Source organism: Chionomys nivalis, chromosome 20, assembly GCF_950005125.1.
Source record: "Chionomys nivalis chromosome 20, mChiNiv1.1, whole genome shotgun sequence".
Classification (NCBI taxonomy): Eukaryota; Metazoa; Chordata; class Mammalia; order Rodentia; family Cricetidae; genus Chionomys; species Chionomys nivalis.
In genome coordinates, this window is record NC_080105.1 from 47,236,704 (window position 1) to 47,254,072 (window position 17,369).

The 17,369-nt window shown below is 50.1% G+C and overlaps 1 protein-coding gene across 13 annotated transcripts in view; it reads right to left on the minus strand.

Annotated features, from left to right (window-relative positions):
• Positions 1 to 16,928, minus strand: part of Fgfr1 (fibroblast growth factor receptor 1) — a 53,043-nt gene extending 36,115 nt beyond the window's left edge. For 4 of the 13 annotated variants that reach the window (XM_057752305.1, XM_057752304.1, XM_057752303.1 and 1 more), the window contains exons 1-2: positions 16,318 to 16,439; positions 4,507 to 4,685 (exon numbers count right to left, since the gene is read on the minus strand). In XM_057752305.1, the coding sequence (XP_057608288.1) occupies positions 4,507 to 4,597 (91 nt within the window). In that variant the 5' untranslated portion in view covers positions 4,598 to 4,685; positions 16,318 to 16,439. Of the gene's footprint in view, positions 1 to 4,506; positions 4,686 to 16,317; positions 16,441 to 16,672 lie in introns of those variants that run through there. The other 9 variants (XM_057752311.1, XM_057752310.1, XM_057752309.1 and 6 more) reach the window with 4 other exon arrangements.
• Positions 16,929 to 17,369: the final 441 nt, after the last annotated feature.

Sequence of the window (17,369 nt, forward strand, 5' to 3'; positions counted from 1 at the left end):
TGTGTGGTGTCACTCAGCACTTTTTGCTTCATGTAATTCCCCTCGCCTTCTGGGATCCTCTACCATCCAGTGTGAGCTAGAAACAAACAGGGTCTTTTCCCAAGCAAGTTTACTGTGGGGAGAGAGTGGGAGCATGTGGATCCCCCCATGTGCTTTCCGGGCCAGCTATGTGACACTGTCCCTCAGGTCACTCGGGTCTCACCAACAGGCTAAAGCAGCGGGACTCCAGCATGGCTACTAGTGATATCTCGCTCGGTTCCCAGGCAGCTCGGCTGAAATGTGCACCCTCTAGGACCAAAGGTAGCTCAGGACCCCTGGCGGGGTGGGCAGTGGGAGGGCTACCAGGGAAGTAGGACTGGAGCCAGGGCCAGATTCGGGCAGCCTCTGCCTCTCCCCATAGGCCCAGGTTTCTGCAGAACAAGGACAAAGCCCCGCTTTGTGGTACACAGGCGGCCTGCAGCCAGCAACAGAGACGTGCAGCTTTTCCATTAAAACGTAACCTCTCCTCCCTTCCACCAACCACCAGACTCCCTCAAATCTGGGAGGGCGGGAGGAGCTGAAAAACCTCATCCATTAAAGCGCTTATGAGTTGCAGGTTTCTGTGGATGCAGGAAAGTGTTTCAAGAATACATGTTTCACGCTCTCTGCTCCATCGAGGGTGCCCAGGAAAAAGGGAAGGAAAGGCCGCCACTCCCAACCACCACAGTGGCCTTGCAAAATTTTGGACGTGGCCACTTACTTGTTCCTCAAGTCTTGTTCTCTGAGAAAAATACATGGAAACAGCTTAGACTGGTTCTTATCTTTTGAAATAGGGGTCTTCTGCCCCTGGGCAAGTCTCCCAGTTTCATTTTACCCATAGACCTCAAGGCCTGGTCTGAAACAAACTTAGACTCGGTAATACGGCAAACAGGAGAAGGAAGGAGAGGGAGAGGAGGGGGACTGGCTTTCCTGGAACCCTTATTAAATCAACTTTGTAAGGACAGCCAGAAACTGCAGGCCTTCCAGGTCCCCCAGGGGTGTTTGCAGAGACTGCCAGGATTGCGTTTGGTCAAGGGAGGGGCTGCCATCTCCTCCCGCCTGCCCCCCCCCCCCCCCCCCCGCGCGCCTGCCCCCCAAGCCTTTCCAAAGCTCTCAGTGTGAGCAAGGTTTGGGATGATTTGTTTTCAACTTCTGAACCAATTGTTTTTGAAGACAATAGCAGCATTACTTAATAATCAGCGTGCCAAGACTACAATATGCTGCATGTCTCTAAGGTTCCAAGAGTTTACACAGCACGCAGAAAGACTATTCCTATGACATCAACAGTTACGGCAGCTCCCATGTTCTCTCAAAAAGCCCCTCCCCGCGCCCCCCAGGAGCGGGGTATGGTGGCATAAGCTTTTAATCCCAGCATTTGGAGGCTGAGGCAGGTGGATCTCTGTGAGTTCCTGGCCAGCCTGGTCTATGTAGAAAGTTCCAGGGCACCGTAGCTACACAGTGAGACTCTGTCACCAAGAAAATAAGAAAAGAATCGAAAGAATACAATGACCCCTGTGGGCATCACAGGTGGAAAAAGTCACAGTCGCCATAAAATTTCATTCATTATACGAAATCCCAGAACAAACAAAACTAAGGCGTGATGGCAGGAAGCAGGTCCAAGTCTGCAGGGAGCAGGGGAAGAGCTTTTGGAAAGACAGTCTGATCTCTTAGCACTTACGGAAACACAGAGCTACCTGTCTAAAATTGGCACATTGTATACTATATAAGTTATATTTCAATTGACTGCCGTCAGCCTTGACTACGGTACAGCCTGGTAGCCCCTCCCCCATCTTTCCTACTCCTTCTATTCTGAGAACCATTTCTGTGCCAGGCGGTACTGGTGCATGCCTTTAATCCCAGGAGGCAGGCAAAATCTCTTGAGGCCAGCCTGGTCTACACAGAATGAGTTCCAGAATAGCCAGGGCAACATAGAGAAACCCTGTCTTAGGAAAAAAAAAAAAAAAGCGGGCTGGAGAGATGGGTCAGTAGTTGAGAGCACTGACTGCTCTTCCAGAGGTCCTGAGTTCAATTCCCAGCAACCACATGGTGGCTCACAACCATCTGCAATGAGATCTGGTGCCCTCTTCTGTCATGCAGGTATATATATAAAATAAATAAATATAAAAAAAGAAAAAAATAAAAACCGACCAAGCAAACAACGATCTTCTGTCCCCTAGCTCCAACCTCCATTATGGCGTTGCCTCTGCTTCCTTTCCTATGCTGGGTAAACAAAATTCCTTATGTGAGGGCCTTCCAGAAAGCTAACTGCCTGCCTGCAAGTGCCTGGGACAAGATCTGAACTACCCGCTTTCCTTTCTTGGGCTGCAAAGAGTTTATTAGAAAAAGGGGGATAAAGAAGTGGAGACTGAAGAGGAATATGAAAAGGAGACGAGCAGAGAAAAGGGAAGGAGGGGGAGGAAGAGGAGTTGGCATCCAACCACTTAAGCCCATGGCTTCTATTTCTAGAATGCCATTACTATCCCTGGTTCCTGGTCTCATTCCCTGACTGACATTCAACACCACCTTCTATCTTGTCTTAATGACAAGAGTGGTAGATGCAATAAGAGCCCCTCACACTTTACATGGAAGTGTTTTACCTGAATTATGACAGACATTTATTTAATCCTTTATTATTGTTGCCTCTATTTTAATAACCTGTCACACAATGCAAGCCAGTTTTCTGAAAACTGGACCACGTCCGTAAACTTCCAATTCCTCACCAAGAACCACTTAGATATATATACTAAGTTCCTTAGCAAGATGTAAGCCTTCCAAATGCCGGCTGAATCCAGTTCTTCCAGGTGTTACTTTCCACAGTTATTTACTCAGTGAGCAACACCGCTTGCTCTCCATACTTCTTAAGCCTCCTGACCTCATGGCTCGCTCCTCCAGCTCCACCTTGAATGCCCTTTATTAACCCCGTTGGAGACCTGTACCTTGGTACCCTAAGGTAAGATTACAGGGTAAACACCTGTAATCCCAGCACGCAGAAGGCAGTGGCAGGAGGGTCACAAGACCAGCCAGGGTTACACATCAAGATCCTATGTTAAAAACAAAAAGATAAAAGACCCCTATTTTCTCTTTACTTTTGAGACAGAATCTAAGTAGCACCGACTGGCTCTACAAGCCAAACTGGCCTCAGACTCACAGAGATCTGCCTCCAGGTACTAGGATTAAAGGCATGTGTCACACTGGGCGGGAGGACCCCAACTTTCTAACTGGACCTCAGTTTTGTTCATGACAGTCCCACATTCTCTTACAGCTCCACTGCGTAGCCTAACTATGGGTCTGTTAGGGGCTGCAGAGATGGCTCAGCAGCTGAGAGCACTTGCTGTTCTTGCAGAGGGAAGTGGTTTCCCAGCACCCACATGGTGGCTCACAATCATTCTTAACTCCGGTTCCTGAGACCCACAAATCCTCTTCTGGTTTCTGCAGGCACCAAGGACACATGCAGCACACATACATACGCGCAGGCAAAACACTCAAGTACATAAAATAAGAATAAATAAAATCTTCAGTAGATAAATATAGTGCATGTCATATTTACTGCCTCTCCACTGCCTGATGACAACCTCTCTAGAGGTCAGGAGGTCCTCTCTTGCCTTGAGTGTCCGGCACGTCTCAGCTCATTAGGATGGCTTTGGTTCTGCTACTGACTGCGACACAGAACATTCTCATTTCCGCCCCTGCACCAGCTAGAAAACCTCCCTCTTCTCTACCCCTTTCTCACTGCCATCTGCACACACAGGTTCACCCACTGGTCATCAAACAAGTCCCTGACAACTTAGAATGACAGTCCTGTAAACACAGACACCACTGCCACGTGCATGCCCGAGCCTTCTCTGTGGCCAGCCATGAACTCTCAGGCCACACTGCCTTTTGACAGCAGGGCTAACCCACACTTATCTTCCAAGTCCCTCAGAAGCCATCAGCTATCTCAGGAGCAGGAGCAACCTCTGGGGACTTATTAACAACACACCACAGGCCAGAGGACCTTATGATGCTTCCGTGCTCCATCATGCCTCCAGGTTCTCAGTCTCCCCCAAGTCCCTCAGACAGGCCACCTCCAAAGCAAACTGCCCATCAAACCCCCAAATGAGAAATGGAAGACAAAGTCCAAAAGGGCATGTGTTTGTGACTGTTCATCCTATAGAAGACACGTCTCTGGAACAGCTTTCTGGAGGCCACAGGCCAACTATCAAGTTCTTCTTGTTCTAGAATGTCTCCTCTAAATCTGTATTCATGGCATTCTTTCCTACACCACACCCACCCCTTTTTGTGGTCGCCTGAGTTAAACACCCAATCACATTGTTTCCCCAGAAGAAAAGCAAAAACTCATCCCAAGTACCTCACCTCCTGCCAGTGGATGTCACCAACCTGAAAGGAGCCTTTTGCTCCTCCCAGGAAGCCTTCCCAGCAGCCCCTCCCACACACACACTCTGTCTCCTCAGTTCAGGGGTCCGGCTGACCCTCAGCCTGCTGTCTTACCTTGTTCAGGCAAGGTCGGGGCTGGCCTGGCCGTGCAGAGTGCGGCTGTGACCAGCACAGCCCAGAAGAGGAGGCACCTCCAGCTCCACATCCCAGTTCTGCACTTAGAGGTTGGTGACAAGCCTCCACGCCTCCATGGGTACTCCGCCTTGAGCTCAATCTGCCTTCTCAAGCTGACTCTGGGGAAAGAAACAACATCTATCATAGAAGTAGGGGGCAGGGGGCAAGGAAAAGAAGAAAGGGTATTGTGTCCACGGTCAACCTGTCTAGAAGGATGCTTGAAATTACTGAGTGCTTTTGAAGGTGCAAAAATTGAGCCTATCTCAACCCCGAAACAGGTAAAAGCCTGAAGTTCATAATATGGCTTGTCCCCTAACGGGGCACTTTGAGGAAGTAATAAGCCCTTTAAGAGATAGACCCTCATGGGAGGTTTTAAACCAGTTGGGGTTATACCCTTGAAGAGGATTATAGAAACCTACTCTCCCACCCCTCCTCACCCTTTCTGTTCCTGGCCATGAGTGAATGGATAGCCCCGCGCATGCTCCAAAGACTCCATCTTCATTCCGCCATGAGGTGTGCTCAAAAGTAGAGGCCAACCATAGGCTGACACCCACAAAACCTTTTCTCTTCTTAACTTGATGACCTCAGACATTCTGTCACAGTGGTGGGAAACTGGATCCCACCCTTCGATTATACAGCTATGTTTCTGAGTACAGACTAAGCGGCCACGATGGCTGGGACTGTTGTCAGGAGGGTCTTCAAGATAAAAATCTCATGCACTTATGGGAAGAAGCGAAGAAGGTCATGAAAGTCCCCAAGAGCCATACTGGGAGCAAGCACATTCACTGGTGTGGGCTGTTGTAGACACGGCCAAGCCCAAGAACCGTGCCACATGCAAGCAGTACCCCAAATGGCATGGGAACGACATCAAGAAACCCCAGTCATAAACAAAGCTGGGTGTGGGGGAGCATCCCTAGCACTTGAGACTGAGGCGGGCGGGTCTCTGAGTTCAAGACCAGTCTACCTCGAAAGTTCCAGGACGGCCAGGGACACGTAGAGAAGCCCTGTCTTGACACCCGCCCCAAAAGAAACCCCAATCACAAAGATATGAATCTTCTAAGATGCAGGCCAACAATACCAAGGCAAGGCGAGCACATGCTGAGGCGATAAAGGCCCTTCTGAAGCCTGAGGTAAAGCAGAAGATGCCAAAGAATCCCAGCCACAAGGTAGGCAGGCTTGCTACTGCCCACCTCAAGCTTGGGAACTCAATCTGTTGCTACATAGCCAAGGGTTGCCAGCTGTGCCAACCAACGGCTAAGACCCAACCAAAGCCGAGGATGCAGCCGTAGTTCAGAATCACCCAGGCCCAGGCTTCAGTTCCAGCTCAGGATACCAAAGGTGTCTAGGCCCCTGAGAAGGCCCCAGAATAAAGGCCTTTATCCCTCAATGTGAGGCAGATGGAGCAGTGTGACCCCCACCCCCAACACACACACCTCAATCCCAGCCACACTTGCCCTGCGCTGTTTGTAGATGGTTGCTGTCCGGTGCAAATTTAAAAAACAAAACAAAAAGTCGATCCTGCCTCCAGTTTAAGTATTATGCAATCATTTCAAGGACAGGAATCTGATGACACCCAGACACAAGGCTTCATTCTATCTGGGACTAAGCAATTCGTCTGGGGAGGAACAGAGAGGTAAAGAGTTGGGGAACAAGTCAAGAAACAGAAGGCACCTGCGGTGGTGACGGCACACTTCAATCCCAGTATTCAGGAGGCAGATCTCCTGTGAGTTCAAGGCCAGCCTGGTCTACACAGTGAGTTCCAGAACAGGCAGGGCTATGTATAAGAAAAGAAAGAAAGCCGGGCGGTGGTGGCGCACGCCTTTAATCCCAGCACTCGGGAGGCAGAGGCAGGCGGATCTCTGTGAGTTCGAGACCAGCCTGGTCTACAAGAGTTAGTTCCAGGACAGGCTCCAAAGCCACAGAGAAACCCTGTCTCGAAAAACCAAAAAAAAAAGAAAAGAAAAGAAAACAGGAGGCAAATAGGTCACAAGGAATATGGCAGCCCTGATAAATCTCCCTGGACATATGCAAGAAGATGCCACAAGACTTTTTCCCTTTTCCCCTTTCCCCACCAGGGTTGGGATCCAAGGCCATTCACAGCGCTCTACCCAGAGATCCACACCCAGCCCTCCAGGTCTTTCTTTGTGCCTCTAAAATGTTAAGGATCTCAGGCACCTCGGATCTACGGGCCTCCCTCCCAGAGAACACAGGCTTCACTGCTGCTTGGGGTGAAGACAGAGCAGGACACTGGGAAGCGGATCTGACGACCTCTGAGGCTGGATGGTGACGGCTGATGTCTGACAGCCTTGAGTGGAGGAGTGAGGGGAGGTGGGAGACCAGGGCCGTGCACACAGTCAGACACAGTTAAAGGCTTGCAGAGGCCATGGATTCTGTAGCCCTTGACCCTCCTCGGGTTTATTTATTTATTTATTTATTTATTTATTTATTTATTTATTTAAGATTTCTGCCTCCTCCCTGCCACCGCCTCCCATTTCCCTCACCCTCCTCGGGTTTATGGCGGATATATTTTTTTAATATTTTAAATGGTGGGTTTTTGTAGACAGGGTTTCTCTGTAACTTTGGAACCTGTCCTGGTACTCACTATGTAGACCTGGCTGGCCTTGAACTTATAGAGATCCGCTTGCCTCTACTCCTGAGTGCTGGGATTGAAAGTGTGCGCCACCACTGCCCGGCTAAATGTTTTCTTTTCTTTACTAAGGCCGCATGTGTGTATGTCGGGGCATGACTGTGTTGGTCACAGCGCACATGCAGAAGTCAGAGGGCAACTCCACGGAGTCCGCTCTCTTCTACCTTTCTGTGAATTGTGGGGACTGAACTCAGGCTGGCAGGCAGGCATCGTTCCCCAGCAAGCATCTCACTAGCCCTGCGGTGGCAGAATTGAAAACAACTTCCTAGGGCCCTAAAGAATAGATAATCTACGACAAAACATGACTGGGCACCACATGTGGGGGCGGCCATCTCTGTCCTCTGGTACTGCAGGAGACCGTCCACACTGCCCAGGAAGTCGATCTCCGGAACATGCCCTAAAGTGGTCGTTCAGCCCTGCCTCCGCCTGAACCAAAGGGCCCCTCTCCGGTGAGTCAGTCCTGGCTGGCAGAAAACCCCCGAATTCTTGGCCAGCAGAATAGGCATTCACTACTATTAACTGTCTCCAAAGGCTTAATAAAAAAAAAAATAATAATTTCAAACCAAAAGTGAAGTAAATATTTCTCTTGTTCTTTCTTTCTTTCTTTCTTTCTTTCTTTCTTTCTTTCTTTCTTTCTTTCTTTCTTTCTTTCTTTCCTGACTCTAGGAAAAGGATTAGAAATGAAAAGCATATTTACTGAATACTCTGTGGACTCTATACAAGTAAAAATGCATTTATAACTATAAAACTTACTTTATTCCTCCCTCTCGGCTTCTAAGGAATAGGACTAGTTTATGCTAAGAAATGCAGAAACTGAGGGTTCAGGAATTTAAGTACAAAGCTAGGCCATGGTGGTGCACGCCTTTAATCCCAGCACTCGGGAGGCAGAGGAAGGCGGATCTCTGTGAGTTCGAGGCCAACATGGTCTACAAACTAAATTCCAGGACCGCCAGGGCTGTTACACAGAGGGAGCCCTGTCTTGGGGGAGAAAGGTTAAAATAAAAAAAGAACTTAAGTCCTTTGCCCAAGTAAGTGGAGCTATTAGTAACACTAGGACTTGATTCCCAGGTTTGGGGGATGTTAATTCAAGACGGGAGAATGCAAATAATTTGGCCATACCTAACTGAGATACAGCTCAGAGGAAGAATGACTGCCTAGCATATGGTGTGCCCTAAGTTCATCCCTAACACAGAAAGTTAAAAAAACAAAAAACTAGACCTTCATCTGATGCAGACACAGGTGGATTCCTATGCACTAGAGAAACCAAGGGGTTAATGACAAATCCAAGTTAACATTGGAAATTCTAAGTTCCTGTTTCTGTTTCTTTGGTAGGCAAAGTCCTACCAAATTATTCAGGGCCCTTCAGGACCCAGGTCAGGCACAATCTCAGGCCAACTGCAGAAGTCACCCTCACCGGAAGAGAGGCCTCTAAACCTATATCTCACATTCCAAAGATACAGCTAATCAGTATGGGCCTGTTCTCCAGAAAGGCACACTCCTGTGTCCCACAGTAACCCTGACTACCAACTCTGTGTATCAACAAAGGGTGGACGGTGGAGGTGGTGTCAACGTGTGACGATTGATTAGGTGCAGCGGACAGCAGCTTCCACCTGTCACCCTGTCCCCTGAGATGTCCGCCCACCTACCTCCTAGGTATCTAACCGATCTCCTTTCATCCCCCATAATGACCACACTTCAGATACTTCAGACTTCAGGCACCTTCTCTCTGACTCATTTCCAAAAGAGGTACAAGAGTTCCTGCCTCTCCCTCTCCTACCCTTTCAGCCTCAAACTGCACAACAAAAGGATGCTACAGACCCTTGGCCTCCTGTTACCAACTCCAGAAATGAAAAGGTTGCTGGGTACAAGCGCCACTCTGCACATCTGCAGAGCTCTCAGCGGCACAAGCCATGAACCCACATGCTACCTGGAGTCCTGGAGACTGGCATCTTAGCCCTTAGGAATCACCTCCTCCCTTCCCTGATTGACAGATGGGACCTGTAGCCTTGCGGGTGTGCATGACAGTTTCCCCAGTCTCTCCACTATCAGCTGAGGTTCACAGAATTCAAAGCCCAATTTGCCTAGGCAAAGAGGTCTTCAATGGAGGGCAATGAGGAGACCACACGACCCCAGTTTTCATACTTGTAGGAAGGCTAAAATATGTGTCCTGACTACACCCGGGTGGTTATACGGTTAAAGTACTTACACAAGTCGGGGCCTGGAACACTTGCCCTCGGCACTTCAAATTCTAAAGGTATAAAGAGTCTATTAACATCAAATCTCTTTGTCTAGTAAACTAGCTGATGCATTCAGGGCCAAGTATTTGTCGTTGTCTTCTTCCTCCTCCTCATCTTCCTCTTAAGGATTTTATTTGCACGCACGTGTGCACATGTGTATGGGTGCCCAAGGAGTCCAGACGAGAGGATGTCATTTCCCCTGTTGCTATAGTAACAGGAAGTTATAAACCACCTGATGTTGGTCCCGGGAATGGAACTCTGGTTCTCCTGAAGAATGGCAAGAGCTCTTAACAGCTGAGCCATGTCTTTAGCCCCAAGGTCTTCGTCTCCCCGTGTTCTAGAGAAGACAGTCAACGGCAACAGACGGTTCCATTTATGACACTGCCGTCCTGGGACAGTTATTTACCCTGGGCTTCAGCTTCCCCCACCGGACGGAGAGCAGAACATTTGTCTTCCTACATCACAGGTGGTTACGAGGGGTAAGCAAGCACTGAAGAGGATGCTCTTTACAGCACCAGGCTGACAGAAGGAACAATAGTGAGCTTGCATTTAAAAAAGATCGTTTTCAGAATTATTAATCTTATGTGTACGTTCTGCATGCTTGTATGTCTGTGTACTGTGTGTGTGCCTGCAGAGGCCAGAAGAGAGCATCAGAGCCCCCTGAAACTGGATTGTGAGCCACCTTGTGGGGGTGCTGGGAACCAAGGCCAGATTCTCTGAAAGAGAGTCAAATGCTGTTAACCACTGAGCCACCTCTCCAGACCCCTCCTTGCCGACACTCTCCTAGAGTACTCAAACGTCCCCCTTCCCACAGGTACTTTGCCCATCCCATCTTCATACCCTTAGCACTCTGGGCTCAGCTGGCAAATCTGGTGACTCCTGGCCACATGCAGCTGTTGTGCTACTGAAATATGGCTCCTGCCAACTGGGGTACGCTGGAAGTGAGAGCAGAAACTGTGAACGTTTAGCAGGGAAAAAGAAAATGTAAAATATCTCACCAATTTTTTTTATATTTTGGCCAGGCACAGTGTGTACTTTAACATGCTTCAAGCACTAGATTCAACTGCCAGCACTCTCAAATTATTTATATTGATGACGTGCAAAGGGTGGTATTTTAGAAATATCAATAATATTATCAATAATAATATCAATAGAAAGACTAAGACATAATATGAATATTATGTATTCTTAAAACCCAAATAAGTTTAAAGTGGGTTTTGACTGTTTTTTTCTCACATACTTTCAAATGAGGACACTATCACCCCAAAACTTAAGGAGGCTCCCGTTGTATTTGCAGGTCTGTGCGAGTGTCCATCTTCCATGATAAGGCCAGGAATGACTTAATCCGTGAACCCCATCTCACAAAGTTCTGCTTCTGCACACTGCCAGGCTCCTCAGCCCCATCCCTCTGATTTCCCAATAAACTACCAGCCCTTTTCCCATGGTGTTTACATCACCGTACTGAACTCATATTCCCCACCCTCTTCTCTCCCCAACTGTGCCGGCGAGTTTTAGATCAACTTGACACAAGCTATAGTCATTTTGGAAGAAGAGGGACCCTCAACTGAGAAAATGCCCACCAGGGTGGTCTGTAGGCAAACCTGCGGTGTATTTTCTTGACTGATGACTGATGGAGAGCCCAGCTCACTGTGGGCAGTGCCAGCCCTGGGTTGACGTTCCTGTGTGCTCTAAGAAAGCAGGCTGAGCAAGCACGGGGAGCAAGCCAGTAAGCGGCACTCCTCTGGCTTCATCAATTCCTGATTGCAGGTTCCTGCCCCGTTTGGATTCCTGTGCTGACTTCTCTCAGTGAGGACAGCTTCCTGGAGGTGTAAACTGAAATAAATAAACCCTTTCCTCCCCACGCTAACGTTTGGTCATGGTGTTTCATCACAGTATCAGAGAGCAATAGAAACCCTGACTAGAACACCAAGGAACCGCAGGCTTCCATGGAGCAGGATCGGTGCCTAACTGCATCTCCCAATACCTTCAGTCCTCAGCATGAACATAGGAAATGCAGGCACATATGTTAAATGGAATGAAAGAAGACACATGAGACCAGAAAGAGACAAACCCAGGCCTGGGATCCTCTTTGCGAGCTGTCTGCAACCATGCATGTTTCAGATTTAAAAGTTGGTCGGATTCTAATATCTGGATATTTGGAGTTCCAAATGTTTTACAGCCTGAAACTTTTTGACTGCCAACATGACATGAGCATCTGGGAATCCAGGTTTCTCAACCTGTAGATATTCTTCAAGAAAAAAGATTAGATTATCGGGGGGGGGGGGGAAATGCCACAGCCGGTTCCCCATGCTAACCAGCCACGATACCAACAGAGAAATGTTCTAAGCATACCGAGGCCCCAGAATTAAGGAATATGATACAGAAGTATGAATCCCTTCAGACTGGGATCTGACTTACTAAACGACAGAGCTAACTTATCCCGCATATCACTTTAATAAACATTTTTAAACACTAGGGTAGTCTTGTTTACAAAATTATAACTGGTACAAAAGAAATAAATGCTGCTTGCGGGGCTGGAGATGACTCAGCTTGCGGCTGTGGTTGAGGACCATCCTTCATTCTAGTGAGTTAGGCTAAAGCCTTGTGACATGTGTGCATACTCAAACACATGGACACACACTTATACACAGAGATAAATAAAAGAAAAAAAATGCTAATTGTGTGTGTTTTATGACGAAGTTTGGTTTATTAAAAACATTTTAAGCATGGGGATCAAGAGAGGGAAACCTGCTTTCAGAAAGAAAGACACGCCCAAGAGGGTAGTCTAAGACAGAGAGGCAGAGATTACCTTGCACCTCTGCTAAAAAATATCCAAATGACTGTCAACAAAGCTGGAGGGGTTAGCTCAGTAGTGACACTGCTTGCCTATCAGGTAAAAGGCCCTGGGTTCAATTCCTAACACTGTTGAAACAAAGTGAATTCCTGTGTGTGTGTGTTTTCACACATATGGAAAGTATCTAAAATATTTTATATTGAATAGTAATAGCTGTATGGGGGTATGCTGTGTGTATCATCTCACTCACACTCAAGAGGTCGAGATAGGAGTATCTCAAGTTTGAGGCCAGCCTGGGCCTAGATGAGAACCAGACTCGAAAACCAAACAAATGGGCTGGAGGGATCGCTTTTGAGGAGTGGAGGGTTACCGTCTTAGTGGGATCCCTTACCTAGGTGAACACTACTTATTTCCAGGCTTGGTTGGGGGGGTAGAGGAGTGCCCACAAATAAAGTGTCTTCCTCGAGGGTGGTAGTAAGTAGAGTTCCTATTTAAAGGCAACGCAGCCATGAGAGGGAAAAGACAGTGTATCCCATAGGAGGTATTTGACCTCTGCAAACACCATACCTTCTCTAAAGACCCACATCTGGACTCCTGGGTGCATTTCATTAGCCCTCTTCCAGAGCCCTGGGAAAGGAAAATGCAAGACAAATTTCCCAAGAGGAAATTAAACTCCTCCTAAGTGATGAAAGTGAGGCCCTTTTCAGAGCAAGACCTCGGAGTCAAGGCTCACTCCTTTTCCTCCTGCGGCAGAGCCCCAGACTTTCCAGGGAGGAAATGGGGTCCCCACGAGACCCACACTGGCTTCAAACTCAGCATGTAGGATGGCCTTGAACTTCTGACCTTTATACATCCCTCCAGAATGCAGGGATGATGAGGGACCGGCATTTCTTCTGAAGCTCAACAGACATTTGGATGAAAGAGATTACAAAAGTAGGAGGCAAGGAAAGGGCCGTTGGGGTCAGCAAGATAGGTCAGCAGGTAAGAGAGGAAGCCCTTGAACCCACATGGAAGAAGAGAGCTAAGTAATTTTTCTTTTTTTTTTAAAGATTTTATTTTCAATCACACATACGTGTGTGGATATGTGCGTGCCGGTGCAGGTATCTGCAGAGACACTGAGTTCCTGTGAACTGTCTGATGTACGTGCAGGGAACGGAACCCAAATCTTCTAAAATCACAGCCAGTATCCTTTTTAAACCAGACAGGGTTCCTCTGTGTAGCCTTGGCTGGCCTGGAACTCAGGGGAGATTCGCCTGCCTCTGCTTCCTGAGTGCTGGGATTAAAGGTGTGCACCACCACTGCCCCGTTTCAGCCAGGGCTCTTAATTGCTGAGCCATCTCTCCAGGCTGAAAACCACATCTTGCAACCTATTCTCTGATCTCCACTGGAGCACTGTGGCACCCTTGTGCACACACATGAATAAATGAGTAAATAGATGTAATTTTAAGAATAAAAAAAAAAAATGAAAGGGCCTTTGGAGACACTCGCTGCTAAGTCCCAAGTTCACACGAACAAAGAGCTTTTAAGAGTCTTGCATCAGGTCAATATCACTAATAAGAAAAAAGCAGATCACTAACAGCAAGGTCTAAAGATTGTCTTTGGTCTCCAAGGTTGGAGTCTGCCTACCCGACGCCCCATTCAATTTTCTCATCTGGAGTCCGCCCTGGATAAAGGTAGTTCTGGTGTAGGGTGCCTATATATATATTGTCATCTTCTCTTGTAAGGAGACGGTGACAACATTTGTCATGTCCCTCTGTTCCTTCTGTCCCTTTGCTTCGCTTGCTATTCAAAGGGTAGCAAAAAGGGGACTGAACCTTCCAACAAGCTTCATGGCCTGAGGTCAAGGAAAACACCACTCTAAGGCTTTACCCTGGAACCAAAGGAAGTAATGTCCACGTTTGTCCATCCTCCCATCGTGAACACACTTTTGAAACTGGCACTGGGAGTACACATGACTCTCAATCCATGGCCCATCACTGAAAAGCTGACACTCAGCTATGACTAAGAGTAAAAGCAACATATTTCAAGTAACTTGTCACTGATGAAATATATAACTGTCCCAGCTGGAGCCAAGCCCCAGAAAGCGTCTCGGTCCCCAAACACTCAGCACTAAGGGGTCAACAGGGTCTCAGAAGTGTGTCCCAAGTGGGGAAATATGTAAACAAGCCATTAGGGAGGAAGGCCAGCCACCAGGACAGTTGGTGGGTATTAGTTGAGATTGCCGGCCTTAGGTCACTGAAAGGAAGGGACACCACCCCAGCGTGGGAGTAATTGGCCAGACCATGGCCAGTCAGTCCCAGGGGCCCTGCTACTTAGCTTTAAAACAAGTCTCAGAGAAACCCGGAACCCGGCCAAGGAAGGAAAACAGCCACTTTCTGCTCAAGCATCTCAGGGTGATGGTTCTACAATTTAGGTACTATTCCAAAAAAAGCACTGGTCCGGAGGTGCAAAGACCAGGGTACATCTGCGAAGGAAACAGTCACCTTAATTACCATGTCTAGAGAAAGTGCGATTTCATTACAGCCTCCAAAACTGCCGCCCCAAGGAGGAAACCAGAGAAGTGTTTTCAATTTAAAAGACTGGAGAGGGCGAAACCCACCAATTCTCCCCACCCTGACGCCAACTTTGGACCCTTTGGATGCTTTGCTTGTCCACCCGCCGTCCACCCGCGCGCCCCCCGACGAAAAAAAAAGTGTACATTCCTTCTCTAGTCCTGTAGTCATTGTTCAAACGGCCAAACACTCCATTTTCAGTTACCGAGGGCTGCAACCCAAGGAACTCACTGAAAACATAAGGTGCCTCTGGCTCCAACAGCATCAGCCGCTGCACCCCGCTTGCTCCCGCATCAAGGACGGAACCCCGCGAGGAACCCAGACGCGTGGCGATAGGTGGGCTTACAGTGTCCACACCGGACAGACTTTCCAACTATAATTAAAGGGCGAGGCGAGGCGAGGCGAGGCGAGGCGATGCTTTGGTTCCAGCACACGTCAAGGCCTATCTTGGCCCAGACCCACCGACAAGGGCCACCTCTAGTGAGCAAGCCGCTCCCAAGTAGGTCCAGGGAATTATGGCTGCATCTCCCAAGCTGATTTTCCCGCACAACCCCGGCCACCCATCGCTCGCCACCAGCAGGAGAGGCTAGTGTGGAGGAATCCAAAATCACTTGCGATCCACAACTTTCTTTTCTCTTCCAACCCAAAGCCTCCTCTCCACGTCTCAAGAAATATTAAGGGGTGGTGGTAGGAAGGACTAGTGGAAGAATCTCAGTTTTAATTTAGGAGGGGGAGGGGAGGAAGAGGGATGTTTAATAATGTGGCTGCGGTGTACCCGTGTAGGGTGAAACGGAACCAGATGCGGCAGCTACATCTGGGAAATGGGGGGTTGGGTAGGGGAGAAAAACGCCGTCGAAATGCTTTGCAAATGAGTTAATAGCTTCTAGGCCCAGAAAAAGGGAACTCCTCCTGCACTCCCAAGGTGTCCAGTTGCTTCACTAGGGGGTAAACGCAAACCCCACCATAAAAAAGTCAGTAAATTCCTCCAAAAAAATATGGGTACTCGCCTGCCTCACCCCGCCAGCGACACCACTAGAGGAGACGCGGGAAGCGCGGAGAGGGGGTCTGGGACAGAGAAGCAACAAGCGGGCAACGGAGGACTCCGCACCGGACCAGCCCTCATCCCTTCCCCCACTTCCCAGAACGATCCAGACCCCGCGGCCCCCCTCCCCTTCCCCAGACCCCTTCAGAAACCCTCTAGGTCTAAGACTTAAACAGAACATCACCACCACCACCCCTCGGAAAGGGGGAATCTTTTGCTCGCTCTCCGTTAAAGCCGATTCAGCCATTTGGTGACGACACCTCCTTCAAACCTATTCCAAGACAAGCTAGCCTTCCCCGCCACTTCCTTTCCTTCTCAAGCCCCCAACCCGGACCCCAGACTTGCCCGGACGTGGAAAAACACTTGAAAAGATCCCAGATGTGGGGTGTTGCGCCCAAAGCCACGGGCTGAATGGGGGGGGGTGTGAATCCTCACAAGAGGACCAAAAGAGATGGAGTGTATAACACACACACACTCACCTCGCAGCCCACTCCCGCCCCCCTCCCCGCGGGAACCCACGGCCTCCGCCGCCTTCTCCTCTCCCCGGAGGGTCGGGGTCTGGACTCGGAGAGCTGCAGCTGCCTCGCCAGCTCCAGAGCGCGAGTTGGCGGAAAAGTTGGGCAGCGGGCAGCAGCAGCGGGCCCCGCGCGGGGAGGGGGCGCGGGCGGCGACGTTGGCCGAGGGAGGAGGGACAGGGGCGCCAGGGAGGGAGTGGAGCCGTGGGTGGAGTGGGGGGGGAGATCGGAAGAGGGAGGCGCGGGCTGCAGCGGGAGAAGCGCGGGGGCCGCTCGGGACGCCCAGCCAGCGGGCTCTGCGGACGCCGACGACTCTTACCTCACTTGGCGCTGCGGTCCCGCCTCTGGAGAGCTCGCCGTGGCGCGGCGGGTGTCTGTGTCTTGCGCTCGGGTCGGTCGTCTCAGGGCTCCGTTCAGGTCCTGGCCGGGTCGCGAGAGCTCGGCGGCCAAGGCACGACTCCCGGCGGCACTCGGAACCCGGCGCCTCCAGCCCGGGCGGGAACAATGGAGCCGAAGCTGGTGCCCCGGAGGCGGGGCGGGGGGGAGGGCTTGGGTCCGCCGCCGGGGGTCCCCAGATCGTGCGCCCCCCGCTCTCCAGAACGCGGCAGTGGCTCCTCAAGCTTCTGGCAATCCGGGTTCCATCGCCCCTCCGAGGGCCACGACGTGCACTGACTGCTGCACTGGTGTGGTGCGCCCCTGGGAACGGAGAAAAGTCTTCGGGCTCCGCTGCTTTTCCAGCTGCGGCGCGCGCTCGCGGCCGGGAAAGGCGAGGTCGCCGCAATGCGCTAAGCACAGTGTCCGTCCAGTCGGGACGTTGAGGGCCAACTCCCTGTGCAGCCCGGGTCCTCGGCAAACGGCGGCTGCACCGGCGTCCCGGCTCCGGCTCGGCGCCACCCGCTGCCGAGGGCCCCGCAACGGTATCCGCAGGAGCGCTCCGAGCGCTGTGCGCCGGCGAGGCGCGAGGGCTCGCTCTCTCACTCCCACCCGGCGCTAGTCCCACCTCCTCCTCCTCCCCC